Source organism: Cataglyphis hispanica, chromosome 3, assembly GCF_021464435.1.
Source record: "Cataglyphis hispanica isolate Lineage 1 chromosome 3, ULB_Chis1_1.0, whole genome shotgun sequence".
NCBI classification, from domain to species: Eukaryota; Metazoa; Arthropoda; class Insecta; order Hymenoptera; family Formicidae; genus Cataglyphis; species Cataglyphis hispanica.
Window position 1 is genome coordinate 5,071,226 of NC_065956.1, and position 13,020 is coordinate 5,084,245.

The following is a 13,020-nucleotide window of genomic DNA, read 5'->3' on the forward strand; positions in this document are numbered from 1 at the left end:
ATAATAAATATGTCCAAAGTAAATGGTCTCTTAAAAAAATAAATAATGATTAATTTCGATTCATGCAAGAAATGCATCTATATAGCAACACTAATATGTACAGCATATTTGCAAACAATTTGATAAACTGAATAATACATTAATTATATTGACAATCTTATTATATATATAATATTATTATATATATTATAGTCATCGTTGCAATAAATAAAAGTTTAAATTGAAGTAATTTTAAGTCAAAGCCGATTTATATTTCTTACTTTTTTATGACACTATATTGGGATATTTAAGAGAAAACTATATTTTCATATTACACTTTAATTTTCATTTGGTTCAAAGTTACTTTTTAAATTTAATACCAATATAAAAAAAAATATAAGTTTACTGTACACAATTTCTTAAAAAAAAAACTCCTCTAAAAATAACAAATCAGGCAATCTTAATTATGTAGAATAATATAATAATTTTGCCAGCTATATATTCATGTATTCTCTTTAATCAAGAGAAAGTTTCTTTATCGTAACGTCTTAACATTATCTCTACTCGCATAAAAAAAAAAATTAAAACAAAAATTCTTAATATAAACGATTCTTAAAGTATTAGCAAACTAAGATTTGATAATAAATAAAATGTTGCATTTGTGAAACACATTATCTAGTACCTAGCACCTTAAAAAATGACGATGAGACATTTACATTTATGAGAAGATTTGTGCTTTTATGCACATGTAACTTTAATAAACGATATATTTCATAGACCATATTAATAAAAACTAGTACAATTTCTTTTTCAATAATTTAACTGTTTGCAGCAATAGCAAATGTCAGTGGCTTTGAATTGTTCGCATAATAAGATTTGTTAAATTTTTATTTATATGACCTACTATTATTAATGGACATTATTCACAGTCGTGTTCGCATATATACAACTTATAGAGAAATCGAACATGTTAACATAAAAACAACTACATAATTTTTATTCGTTATAAATTTCTTTTCCAAGATCAAATTCTGTTAAATACTGTAATATTCTTCAATATTTATTATATTATCAATGGTATATACTTTGATATTGAATTAATTTTACACATAAAATTTTACTTTTAATGTACATTCAATCCCTAATCTATATTTTATTAACTTTACCAACTTATTTTTTATTTGATCAGAACAGAATTTGATCTTATTACACTGCAGACGAATACATCCTCTTATTTTTTTATGCAAACAATAGGAAATATTGAACTTTTCTCTCTAATTTGGCTATTTAAATATAATTTGATTAATGGTAAATTGACATATCCTCTTTCTTTTCTCTTTTTCATATATATATATATATATATATATATATGTGTGTGTGTATATATATATATCTTCTTCGCTCTCTAATGTAACAAGGCAGGTGTGGAGTATACATTTTGCATGCATGTAACAAAACATTATACAATTTTTCTCATGCCTTCAATAAATATTCAATACTTTTATTACAATACTAAACAAGACAATCCTATGTATGATAATGGGAGGAAAGCTAAACTAAAATTAATTAAAAAAATTTTAGAAGCATTTGTGAGAGGATCACCTGGATCCTGTTAGACCTAACAAAACTAACAATTTTTTCGGCCATGCAGTCTATCCCCGTTCTTTTTTATATTATTATTATTTTTTGCATTTGTGCTATACGCTCTCTTATCGATACGTCTGACATGGGAAGACGAAAATGGCTGACAACAAGCACTTTAAATTCTAGATCCAGGTACAAAAAATGCTATTCTCAAGCAGATTAATCGAGAGTAATGTTCCATTGTGTGAATTTGGCCGCGGGATGCAAGTGTGTATAAAAGTGAGCAATTTATACATTAATACTTCCACACATTATTGCCTTTGAACTTCACATATTATATTCTAATACTCCAAATATGCTTCGCCCTTTTTCGCTCCTGCCTCGCATGAAACATTTGTTAAATCCAGGTGATCGCTTCCTAAGGAAAAAGTGGCACAAGGTACCATATTCTGCAAGTAGCCCACTATGTATTTTCCATTATTCTGAAATTAGTCAATTTTGTTTGAGATAAGTGTTTGCAATTTTTATTGAGAATTGATAAAGTAAAGGGAAGTATGCAGAATATGCAGTATCTTACCATGGTATAAAACCAGGCACACTGTAAAGACTCGCGATGCAATGTTAATTCTAACTATTTAACAGGGCGATAATGAAGTGTTAAATCTGTCGAACTTTTCCAGATGAAATGCCTAACCTGAAAAACCATCAAATATAAGTAAAATCTTTTTTCCTAACACAATAACAAAAGCTGTTTTGAACTTTATACATACCGTTCTCAAATCCATTGAAGGATCCAAGACCTGATCGTTACATAGCAATTCGACTTTTTCCTCGGCCAGCGAAGAATTATCAGCATTAGAATCTGTATTTGTTCTATCGCCTGCCGGTGATCCACTTGAAACGGTATTTCCACCTCCAGCTACTGAACCTGAATCGCTTCCCGCACCGAGCACTTTATCGTAAACATGCTCTGCCACTTTACGCACTTGTATAAAATCATTTGCAATTAAACGGTCCCTTCAAAATAATAATATATAAGATTATTCAATTAAGGTATGATTCTAAGATTTAACAATGTGATACATACTTCTTCAAACTTTTTACACCCGAAGAAGCATGTGGAAGAAGATAAAAAGGTATTTTAATGAATTGTGGTAGATTTTTGTCCACAACAATATTCACTACCCATGGTGGTACAGTTTCGTTCAATAGGACACCTTCGGTTTCTCCTGCAGCATCTCGAACTAATAATCGGTAGATAGTTCTACCGCCCACTTCACTGAAAAGTGAAAAAAAATATGATAAATTTATTTATGTTATATATTATAAAATACTTTTTAACAGTCTCCGCATACCTGAAAATGACAGGTGTATGACTAGGTACTGAGAAGTATGGATTTCCTCCATTCGTGTGTATGGGACCATTTCCATCATTGCCATTACCTTCATTTTCGTCGTCAACGTGCAATGGTCTCCACCAATGTTCAAGTAACGCTTGTAACAAAAGGTTTCCATAATTCACTAAAACATGGAAAAAACATTAAAAATCTCTAGATTTAATACTGCGAATATTATTGATGAATAAACAGTTGATCACCTTTCTGATCTACAGCATCATTCTCTGCTAAACCAGCCTCTTTGGCAGAAACCCATGCAGAGAAACAATCATTTTCATCTTGCCCTAAGTGTATAGTTAACATCTGCAATAATTGAGAATGTTTAGAACTTAGATTCAATCCTAAAAAGTAGTTTTAATTCAACAAAAAAATACATACTCCTGTCTTGAGATCAACATTAAACCAGTTTGGAACATACACCACTTTATTTCTTTTTTTACACTCTTGCTCAAAATCGACTCTGCCTAAATCTTCCACTTTACACGCCTTCAATACATCATATAATGCAACATTCTCTTCTGTATCTTTTGTTAAAACATGTCTTTTATCATTTAATATGTGATAATGTCTTATGGCGGGACCACCTAGTATCTTTTGTGCAGGTTCAGTATTTCTTAAAATGTTGCTCGATACATTAGTGGCAGAATCACAATAGTCTCCAAGTCCTAATTCTTGCCAATCTTTCTGACTTATGGACTGAAATATATAACGAAAAATATAATTTTTTAATGATTCTCTCTTTTTATACAAATTTGTTGCTACAGTATAAAACTTTACCCAATTATTAATAGTTGACTCGCTGGTTGCAACCCAAATACTAGATTGATCTGGTGTCATAGCCATTTTGAGTATAGGCGCCTTTTCCTCACAAATAACTGAATATCTCTCAGCATAACTTAATTCTGTCATCACTACTCTCTTATCCCTGCCTCCGGATATTACATGACTAAAATTATCCGTTGCCTAAAATACATAAGATTTTTAATACCATAAAGTATATATAATAAAATTAATTATATTAAAGTATATATAACAAAAATAATTAATTAATTTGCATAACAATTGTATTGATAACTTTGTATGTATAATTACCAATAATGCCCATACTCCTTCCTTATGAACTCTGAACGTTTGCACGCATCTTTGTTGACCAAGTGACCATAATTTGATAGTGCCGTCGGAACTTGCCGATAAGCACTGCGTACCATCTCTATTTAGGACTAATGCTTTAATATTGTCTGTGTGGCCACGAAGTTTCATGAGTTTGGTGCAAAATCGTGGATCCCATACACGAAGAACTTTTTCTGTACTGCCACTCACAATAATCGTACCAGTCTGGTTCATGGCAAGGCTATATATGGAATCTCTGTTTCCACTCAAGGATGATGCTACGATACAGTTTAATGTGTTAATTAATTATATAAAAGGGACAAAGCATAGCACTGAATGAATGCAAGTACATACTTGTTACTGTGTTATTACTTGCAGTAAGAGCAGTCAGTGTATTGACATCCCATAAAAATATCGACTTGTCTAGACCTGCACTAGCAACTTGCTCTCTATCTTTGGCATATGCTAATGCTTTGACGTAATCTTTGTGTGTGCGCAGCGTTGACATACAAAAACCTTTATGCGCATTCCATACCTTAACAGTTGTGTCGGAACTTGCAGATATAACTGTACAAATGTTAATAAAAAATTGAAAAATTGGCAAGTAAGAGATTAAGAATCATATAATAATGTGTAAAACTTTAAAAGTGTATACGTACGATTTTTGCCACCGCAACATAGCACTATATCATTAACCCAATCTGTATGATGTTCCATAGATTGAAGATATGGTTCTTTCATATTTCTACAATTCCATATCCTTATGATACTATCTCTACCAGCAGAGTATAGCCTATGTAGAACTGGATCATATTGTAAGGAATTAACACCAGCTCTATGCTGCTTCTCTACTTCATCTCTTATAACCATAGAAACCTTTAAAAAAAAATTAATTGTAAATTAATATATATAAATCTTAGTCATAATTTAAATTTTATCAATATCAATATATTGAGTATAAATTATACTTCAACAATGGGTAAGCTCCAATTTCTTTACAATATTTTATTCTGATATCTCGAGAGAAATAAAATCAACAAATGTGTATGCACTGAATTAAGTTCGAAGAAATGAAAAATAAATTTCACAATAAATTTACAAACGCGATTTCCCGGAAACTAACGATTATCTTGTTTAAACGCAACGCGTTATCGTATAATTCTACAAATTAATTGTGACAGACTCCCTCGTTTCCATCCGTCACCGTGGAAACGATTACGATGCCGACTATTCTCGGCACCGATGCTCGCTCGAGGATCGGCAAATTCCTCGTCTTATCATCAAGAGGAAAGAATTTGTCGTACCTGTACTTTCTTACGGGCACTCTGCCCGCCCGTCTTATGAGCTGCCATTATGTCCGGGATTGTTTTTTATCCAGCGGATCACGGCGACCCTGCGTCGGGATCGGGGTGGAAGTACGTTTCGCGGCGTACGTATGTTATACGATTCAAGCTGTGACGACAATTCCACGTTGCCCTCGATCGTTACTTTGCACTCGCGGCGTCATTCCGTTAATTCGTTAGCACCGTCGTTGTGCGTGTTGCCGATCTCACTGCCGGGATGCACGCGTGCGGTAAACGTTGTCGCGCGGCATCCTCATCATCATCATCATCATCATCGTCGTCGTCGTCGTCGCCGTCGTCGTTGTCGCCGTTGTCGTTACCGTCATGATGCACCGAACTTTGATACTGGAACGCGAAGTTGCGTTCAAAAACTTGTCAGTTGAGAGAGAGAGAGAGAGAGAGAAAGAGAGATGATCCAAGAGGTAGCGCTATCTCTCTCGGTATAGTTCGCAATTCCTCCGTTATTTTGAATATCTTTCCTCTCTCCCACACTAACTACGTATGTAAAATAATATATATATATATATATATATATATATATATATATATATAAAATTTATATTAATTTTTTACTTGTGCAATTACTGCTTGAATATATTTCATAATGAATTCTTGTATTAAAATCCTCACAACCTGGAGTCTTATAGCAATAGATGATATTTTTATACTGATGTTATTTATCTAACGCGATCACGCAGTTACAAATTATCAGTACATTCATTTGTTTTTCTGTACTTTAGCCGTTGATTATTTCTGATAGGCTTTGACATATCTTTGATAGCCTTTGATATTTTATAAGATAATCCTTTTCATATCTTGCTAGAAAAAAAAATTACTATTTTGAAAAATTTTAAAAATGGACGTCAGTATGAAAAGGGACTTTTAGATACGCTAGTTTCCTATAGTTACTCCGAAATGAATCGGATATTTATGTATGAATAATAATTTGGTATCTAGCTAATTTTTATAATAAATCGATGCTCGGATAATATCCGAGAAAAATCCGATAATACCAAATATGTTAGAATTTCGAAATATGTAAATATATTATACAGCGGAATTCAATCGCGTGAAAGAAGTCGCGTGAAAACACGGAATGCGCACGCGCCATCTCCATACGTGGCGCATACGTGTGTGTAGCATATGACGTGTATGTGTGTATTTGCTGTGCGCTGTTCACGTTCATTGCTGCGCGAACGAGAACGAGTGCGAAGACTGCGAAGGTGTCGGGAGGTGCGGAGTAAAAGCTGATTGAGCGCTGCCAGGAGGCTGCCCTCGATGGATTCGCGTCGCTCGTCGTGCCGTTTACGTCCACCATCACTAGTTAACCTATCGACACTCGTTTAACGCTCGCGCCGCCACCCCCGTTTACGAGACCCACAACCACATTTCGCCCTTCGCGATTCTAACCTAAGATATCGCCCACACACGACGGCCGCCGCACGCGAGAAAGAAAGAGAGGGAGAGAGAGAGAGAGAGAGAAACACGAAAGCCATGCTCCTTTGATAGAGACAACACGTCGTCGTCGACACGGACGGACTCTACATCGGCGTGCATCGCCGGAGACGTCGTCGATCGACCGATAAAGGCCCTGACGACCGGGAACGGCGTTTGTCCTAAGTATAGACCTCAGTTTTACATATACATACACATAGTTGCCTCTCTTGGCCAGTGTCGCAGCTTGTCGTAAATTCATATCGCGCGGATATATGGGGTGTGGCTGCCGGTTTGTTGTTCTTTGTTTGCAATATTTTAAGCTTGTACGATACAGACCATGTAAGAGGTTAGGGTGAATCCTCGTGGCGATAACGATAATTGTCATCCGATGGATTGTAACCTATATCTTAATCATTATATGTGTATGCAAATTTATTTCATTTTTTTTCTCTTTCATATTTTTTGACAATTTCGCAATTTCACGCTACAACTGCAGGCACCAACACGCTGCATTTCCATTAGAATCGCGTTGTTAAAATTATGGTTGACTATACATTATGTATGAGAAATGTATATCGAATAAAAGTAAATAAACAAATCAATAAAGATTTGTTTGATATGCTCAGTTATAAATATAAGACTAATATGTTCAATACATTTTTGTTTTCTTTGTAGGTGCAGTTACTATACCTATAAACCTAATATCGCTGCATATAGTAATGTCTGTCCCTCCTTCGTCCTCCAATAATATATCTGACAATAATAAACTAGGCGGCGCAAGTCCTAGTCCAATCGAAGGTATTGAGGGAATACCAGGACCTAGTTCTTTGGATCCTATGCATTCAATATTGCCACAAGATGAAGAATCTGAGGATTATGGAGATGACGAAGATGAGGGCGATGAAGAAAGTAGTGAAGGAGAAAGTGAAGTAAGCTAATTATATATAAATATATATATATATATATATATATATATATATATATATATTTATACATATGTAGATAACCATTTCAATCATATCTCAATTAACTTAATTGACTATTCAATTAACAATAGAACTGCCTACAGTAAAACTTCTAACTATATAATTCATCATTTCTTTAATTTAATTTTTCTTCCCATGCAATTGAGTTAATTGGAATTTGATGAAAGTGTTTCTTAATTTATACAACTAAATGATGCAACTTGGCTTTTATTTTAATTTTTTTATAAATAAACTACAAAACTAAACCATAAACTTAATAATATTTTAATAACTTATGCTCTATTAATTATATTATTAGATTAGTGACAGTGGATTGTTCTGCGATACCGAATGTACCGAAGTTGAAAGCAACAATGGTCAATCGCCTGTATCGCAATCTCAAATGGTTATCTCTGTACAATGTCCAATGTTGCCTACTAGCGTGTCATCAGATGTTGTCCAGCCTCAAAGAAAGCGAAAGACTGAAACCGATTGCTGTTTACCATGTAAAAAACTTAATCCAGAAGAAAAGTCTCATACTATGTAAGCATCATGTTTCTTGCAAATTATTGTTATACATGAATTTTAATACTTCTCTTTCTCAGGACTACAAGAAAATTAGATGATAAAGGTAAACATGTGAGATGTGTCATTCCTACAAAGGATAATCCTCCTCCAGAACTGAGTAGTTGGCTTTTGCAATTTCAGGTATCTGGTTTATGCATTTCTATTGAAATAATAATATTAAATCTATCTAGTATATAATAAGATTCTAAAATGTAATAGTAAATTTTTCTTAAGAATCAAGTAAAAATGATGCTTGTTACAGAGATGGTCAAACGCGGAGAGAATGTTAGCAATAGACGAATTAATAGACAGATGCGAGCCTACACAGGTGCGTCACATGATGCAGGTGATAGAGCCTCAGTTTCAGCGAGATTTTATATCGCTCCTACCGAAAGAGCTAGCGTTATCGGTGTTGGCATTCCTGGAACCGAAGGATCTCCTAAGGGCAGCGCAAACCTGTCGAAATTGGCGATTTTTAGCCGACGACAATCTACTTTGGAAAGAAAAATGCAAGGCGGCCGGCATAGAAGACTTGAAAGATCTGCCACCGCTGAAACGCAAAAATTGCCGTAACGGCAGTCACTCGTCGCCATGGAAACAGGCTTATATGCGACAGCATAATATTAAAATGAACTGGAGAACAAAACCGATCCGTACACCAAAAGTGTTGAAGGGTCATGATGATCATGTTATTACATGCTTACAGTTTTCCGGCAATCGAATAGTTAGTGGTTCTGATGACAATACTCTCAAAGTGTGGTCCGCCGTGACAGGCAAGGTAATTCACTGTAAAGATGAATACAAATTGCAAAGATTCAGCTATTTTGCCAGCGAAAGAGAAAGAAAAAGTAGATATTAAGTACTATGCAATATCGTATTTTCTCGATGTTTCAGTGTTTACGGACATTAGTTGGGCATACCGGTGGCGTGTGGTCTTCGCAGATGTCCGGCACGATCGTTATCAGTGGTAGTACGGATCGTACTTTGAAAGTGTGGAATGCGGAGACTGGCCATTGTATTCACACTTTATATGGTCATACGTCGACGGTGAGGTGTATGCATCTGCACGGTAACAAGGTCGTCAGTGGTAGTAGGGACGCGACGCTAAGAGTGTGGCAAGTGGACACGGGAGAGTGCTTGCATGTTCTTGTGGGACATCTAGCGGCGGTCAGATGTGTGCAATATGACGGGAAGTTGGTGGTCAGTGGTGCCTACGATTACATGGTCAAAGTTTGGAATCCGGAGCGCGAGGAGTGCCTTCATACCTTACAAGGACATACCAACCGCGTTTATTCCCTCCAAGTAAGTACTATTTTATTTTTTTTTAATTTTTGCACTTGTTGCGTCGCCATTGACAAGCCGTTCCTGTTTGCCGTTTTTCCTCGTTAGTTCGACGGTGTGCACGTTGTTAGCGGATCGTTGGACACGAGCATAAGAGTGTGGGAAGTAGAAACCGGTGCTTGTAGACACACTCTGATGGGTCATCAGTCTCTCACCTCGGGAATGGAATTGCGCAATAACATTTTAGTATCAGGCAATGCTGATTCTACAGTTAAAGTATGGGACATTGTTAGCGGTCACTGCCTTCAAACTCTCTCCGGTCCGAACAAGCATCAATCGGCGGTTACTTGCCTTCAGTTCAATAGCCATTTTGTGATTACGTCCTCTGACGATGGTACAGTAAAACTCTGGGATGTTAAGACTGGTTTGTATAATCATTTTGTTTAGAATTTCTTTGATCAGAGTGCGCATCGATTTTGTCGACACAACTCGTGTGTTTACAGGTGATTTCATTAGGAATCTAGTTGCTCTGGATAGCGGGGGTAGCGGCGGAGTCGTGTGGAGGATTCGAGCAAGTGATACGAAACTAGTGTGTGCAGTAGGTAGTCGTAATGGTACCGAAGAGACGAAACTGCTTGTCCTCGATTTCGACGTTGAGGTAAAATAGTGCGCTCCATTACGTGGATACAATCGCCCTCTTTATACGACTTCTGTACATACTTTCAATTAAGTAGTCTAAAAACTAATCTACGCTGTACATGTATTACATGGTGTGATTGTGATAAAACTGTGTACGCATCGTAAAAATTGAGCGAAATTTTTGTGAAATAGGGGAATCGAAGTGAATGAGAGAAAGAGAGAAAGGGGAGAGAAAGAGAGTGAGTGAGAGAGAGAAAGAGAGATGTAGCGATTGATCTCCAGGTGGATTAAAGTGCCCGTCGAAAAATTATAATTATATCGTTTTGTCGATGCGCGCACGCTTTGTTGTGGTGTACAAACGTGAAATTTATAAGACTCATAAACTTACGGGAAAAAAAACTGAGGAGCTTATCAGTGTACTTCTTAATTTTCGCTGTTATAACGATTCAGTGGAATCATCAACGATGCAAAAGTAGCAAATATCCCTAATTCGAAATTCATTGTAAGTATAACAGGTTTGTTATGTGGGCATTTAGGAGTATTTGTCAACGGTAGCAGACGAATATGATGGGACGACTGAGACGTATTGAAACTACAAGGCAAAATAACATTATATTTGAAGAATCTCATACTTCCTGGAGCACAAACGAGAAAACTATCGACGACAATTTCGACACACTCATTGGAACTATACGGATTTTTTAATGAGAAATTTCAAACGTCTGTCTACATCAAAACATAAGTTTGTATAATTTATTGATCGATTTGCGCGTCAAGCTGATTTTTTTAGCTTCGATATTTCCTGATCATGTAAGACTTTAGATTTTATTACTTACTTGTATAAACATCGTGATCTGGTTAAAAACAAATATTTTTATAAATGTTTACAAACTGATATTTTCATATTATTGACATTTACTAGAGGAGCATGATACTCTTAGCAAATGAATTATGAAACAAATCAATAATACAATTTTTTTTTACAGTAGGGTTTTATGTCTATATCATAGAAACTTCTCTATTTTAGAATAATTGGAATTAAGCTTACCCTTTAATCTGAAATTTTCTGCTGTCTTTGTCTCACTCTATATATGATCATGTAATGAATATAGTAAGGAAATAGCATATGAAGAGAATTTCAGAGATAACTACTCTAAAATAGAGAAGATCTAGAGTAAAAGATTTTCCAACGTTACATATTTCACTCTGTCATGGTGCAATATACAAAAATAGCACACTTGTTCATGTGCAATACAGATTTATAGAACAGTGAACTAATATAAGCTCATAAAGCAGGATAATACTTTTATTTTCGGTTAAAAATTTTTGTCAGTGAGTGAATTTACTAACGGGAGAATATTTGTATTAGCCAGATCTTTTCCATTTAACGCGAATTGCGTAAAGAGAACATAGATCATCCTGCATCAATTGACGAATTTTACATGGATTCTACTGAATCATATCATGAATAGCATTATTAATAATGCAATTTGTGCAAATGCATCTTTATTATTGGACCTAGGTTAGACTAGGTGTCGTGTTTATTTGTATATTGCTCAATAGTTTATATTATAAGAATGTGTTACCTGTTGTATCATTTTTTTTATAAAAAATAGAAAAAAATGTTGCTACATATTTTAGATTGTTTTTTTTTTTTAAATTTATTACAGCTGTACACACATGTTCTTGTGCTAAGAAACATATTTTGTACAAAATAAATGTTCGATTTTGACTTCTTTCTACATACCTGTGAATATTATCTTATATTATACTAAGGCAAATGTAAAAAAAATACTTTTTGATCCATCATCTGTTTAATCCATTTTACTTGCTAGCATGGATATTCGAATAAGTAAATCTAACTTGTTTAGTCGTTTTATAGGATATACAAATTTAAAAAAAAAAATGTCTATAGATGTGTCACAATATAACGTCATATTTTTTTACATAAATTTTACATTGACTTACGTTTCAACAACGATAATAAGTGTACAACCATCGCACGTTATGTGGAGTAAAGTGTTCTTTTCTCGAAGATCATCTCGCTCAATCAAGTAACGGTCGCCGCATCTGCAGCGATAAAAGAACATATCTTCGAACACGGATTCTTCAAGATCGCTCGGCGAGAGACGCGCATAAACAGGACTATCTTCTAATTCTTCCCTGTCTTCCAATTCTTCTTGTTTGCAGGCTGCATCATATCGCCTTCTCGATTGTGGATGTCCCAATATCCGCCAGGCTTCAGTAACATTGTGAAACTCGTGGTTGTTAGTAGCGCCGCTTTTATCAGGATGAAATTGCAGCAAGCGACGCCGATAAGCACGCTTGATCTCTTCGTCAGTGGAGTCCCTGCTGCAGCCAAGTATTTCGTAGTAATTCATTCGTATCTTCGATCATAAACATTGATATTTCCAGGAAAATGTAACATGCTTTTGTAGTCAACATAACCTTAAGTAGTGATTTACGCGACCTGCGCTATAATGCAAACAAGGCTACCAATATGAAACTGAAACCAAATAGGCAAGGCTACCAATAGTTTGACGCTTACATCACGTTATCCGGGAGTCTGAGTTTTATCCTGATGAAGGCGGATTTCATTGTTATGGTTATTCATAAATTAATCTTCTATTAATTTTTGTCTTTCATTAATAAGAAGAAATTGATTAGGCCAAATTTCAGCAAAAGATAATCAAGATAAAAATTATCAATTGTAAATTA

At 35.0% G+C, this 13,020-nt stretch overlaps 3 protein-coding genes across 3 annotated transcripts; 1 reads left to right on the top strand and 2 right to left on the bottom strand.

Annotated features, from left to right (window-relative positions):
* Nucleotides 1-371: 371 nt before the first annotated feature.
* On the bottom strand, nucleotides 372-5,826 carry LOC126848449 (WD repeat-containing protein 48). Its single transcript, XM_050589374.1, has 12 exons — nucleotides 5,375-5,826; nucleotides 4,730-4,946; nucleotides 4,425-4,637; nucleotides 4,053-4,348; nucleotides 3,738-3,923; nucleotides 3,339-3,656; nucleotides 3,161-3,263; nucleotides 2,919-3,084; nucleotides 2,651-2,842; nucleotides 2,334-2,580; nucleotides 2,141-2,257; nucleotides 372-2,045 (listed from the first exon to the last, which is right to left on the bottom strand). Exons 1-11 carry the CDS (start codon nucleotides 5,420-5,422, stop codon nucleotides 2,195-2,197), a joined length of 2,049 nt encoding a protein of 682 aa, XP_050445331.1. The 5' UTR covers nucleotides 5,423-5,826; the 3' UTR covers nucleotides 372-2,045; nucleotides 2,141-2,194.
* Nucleotides 5,827-6,502: 676 nt separating this feature from the next.
* On the top strand, nucleotides 6,503-11,937 carry LOC126848450 (F-box/WD repeat-containing protein 7). Its single transcript, XM_050589376.1, has 9 exons — nucleotides 6,503-7,033; nucleotides 7,526-7,779; nucleotides 8,135-8,358; nucleotides 8,421-8,523; nucleotides 8,645-9,160; nucleotides 9,277-9,684; nucleotides 9,772-10,087; nucleotides 10,167-10,321; nucleotides 10,839-11,937. The coding sequence occupies exons 2-9, from the start codon at nucleotides 7,570-7,572 to the stop codon at nucleotides 10,890-10,892; spliced, it is 1,986 nt and encodes a 661-aa protein (XP_050445333.1). The 5' UTR covers nucleotides 6,503-7,033; nucleotides 7,526-7,569; the 3' UTR covers nucleotides 10,893-11,937.
* Nucleotides 11,938-12,011: 74 nt separating this feature from the next.
* On the bottom strand, nucleotides 12,012-12,911 carry LOC126848473 (dnaJ homolog subfamily C member 24-like). Its single transcript, XM_050589422.1, has one exon. The coding sequence runs from the start codon at nucleotides 12,681-12,683 to the stop codon at nucleotides 12,267-12,269; it is 417 nt and encodes a 138-aa protein (XP_050445379.1). The 5' UTR covers nucleotides 12,684-12,911; the 3' UTR covers nucleotides 12,012-12,266.
* Nucleotides 12,912-13,020: the final 109 nt, after the last annotated feature.

What these genes read in the sequence shown, in the direction of transcription:
- LOC126848473 (XM_050589422.1), bottom strand. Translation starts at nt 12,683, where the DNA reads ATGAATTACTACGAAATACTTGGCTGCAGCAGGGACTCCACTGACGAA.
- LOC126848450 (XM_050589376.1), top strand. Translation starts at nt 7,570, where the DNA reads ATGTCTGTCCCTCCTTCGTCCTCCAATAATATATCTGACAATAATAAA. An exon ending in GAAGAAAAGTCTCATACTAT is followed by an intron (nt 8,359 to 8,420) that starts GTAAGCATCATG and finishes TCTCTTTCTCAG; the next exon opens with GACTACAAGAAAATTAGATG. An exon ending in ACTCTGGGATGTTAAGACTG is followed by an intron (nt 10,088 to 10,166) that starts GTTTGTATAATC and finishes GTGTGTTTACAG; the next exon opens with GTGATTTCATTAGGAATCTA.
- LOC126848449 (XM_050589374.1), bottom strand. Translation starts at nt 5,422, where the DNA reads ATGGCAGCTCATAAGACGGGCGGGCAGAGTGCCCGTAAGAAAGTACAG. An exon ending in ATGTTGCGGTGGCAAAAATC is followed by an intron (nt 4,638 to 4,729) that starts GTACGTATACAC and finishes ACATTTGTACAG; the next exon opens with TTATATCTGCAAGTTCCGAC. An exon ending in AAGTAATAACACAGTAACAA is followed by an intron (nt 4,349 to 4,424) that starts GTATGTACTTGC and finishes ACTGTATCGTAG; the next exon opens with CATCATCCTTGAGTGGAAAC.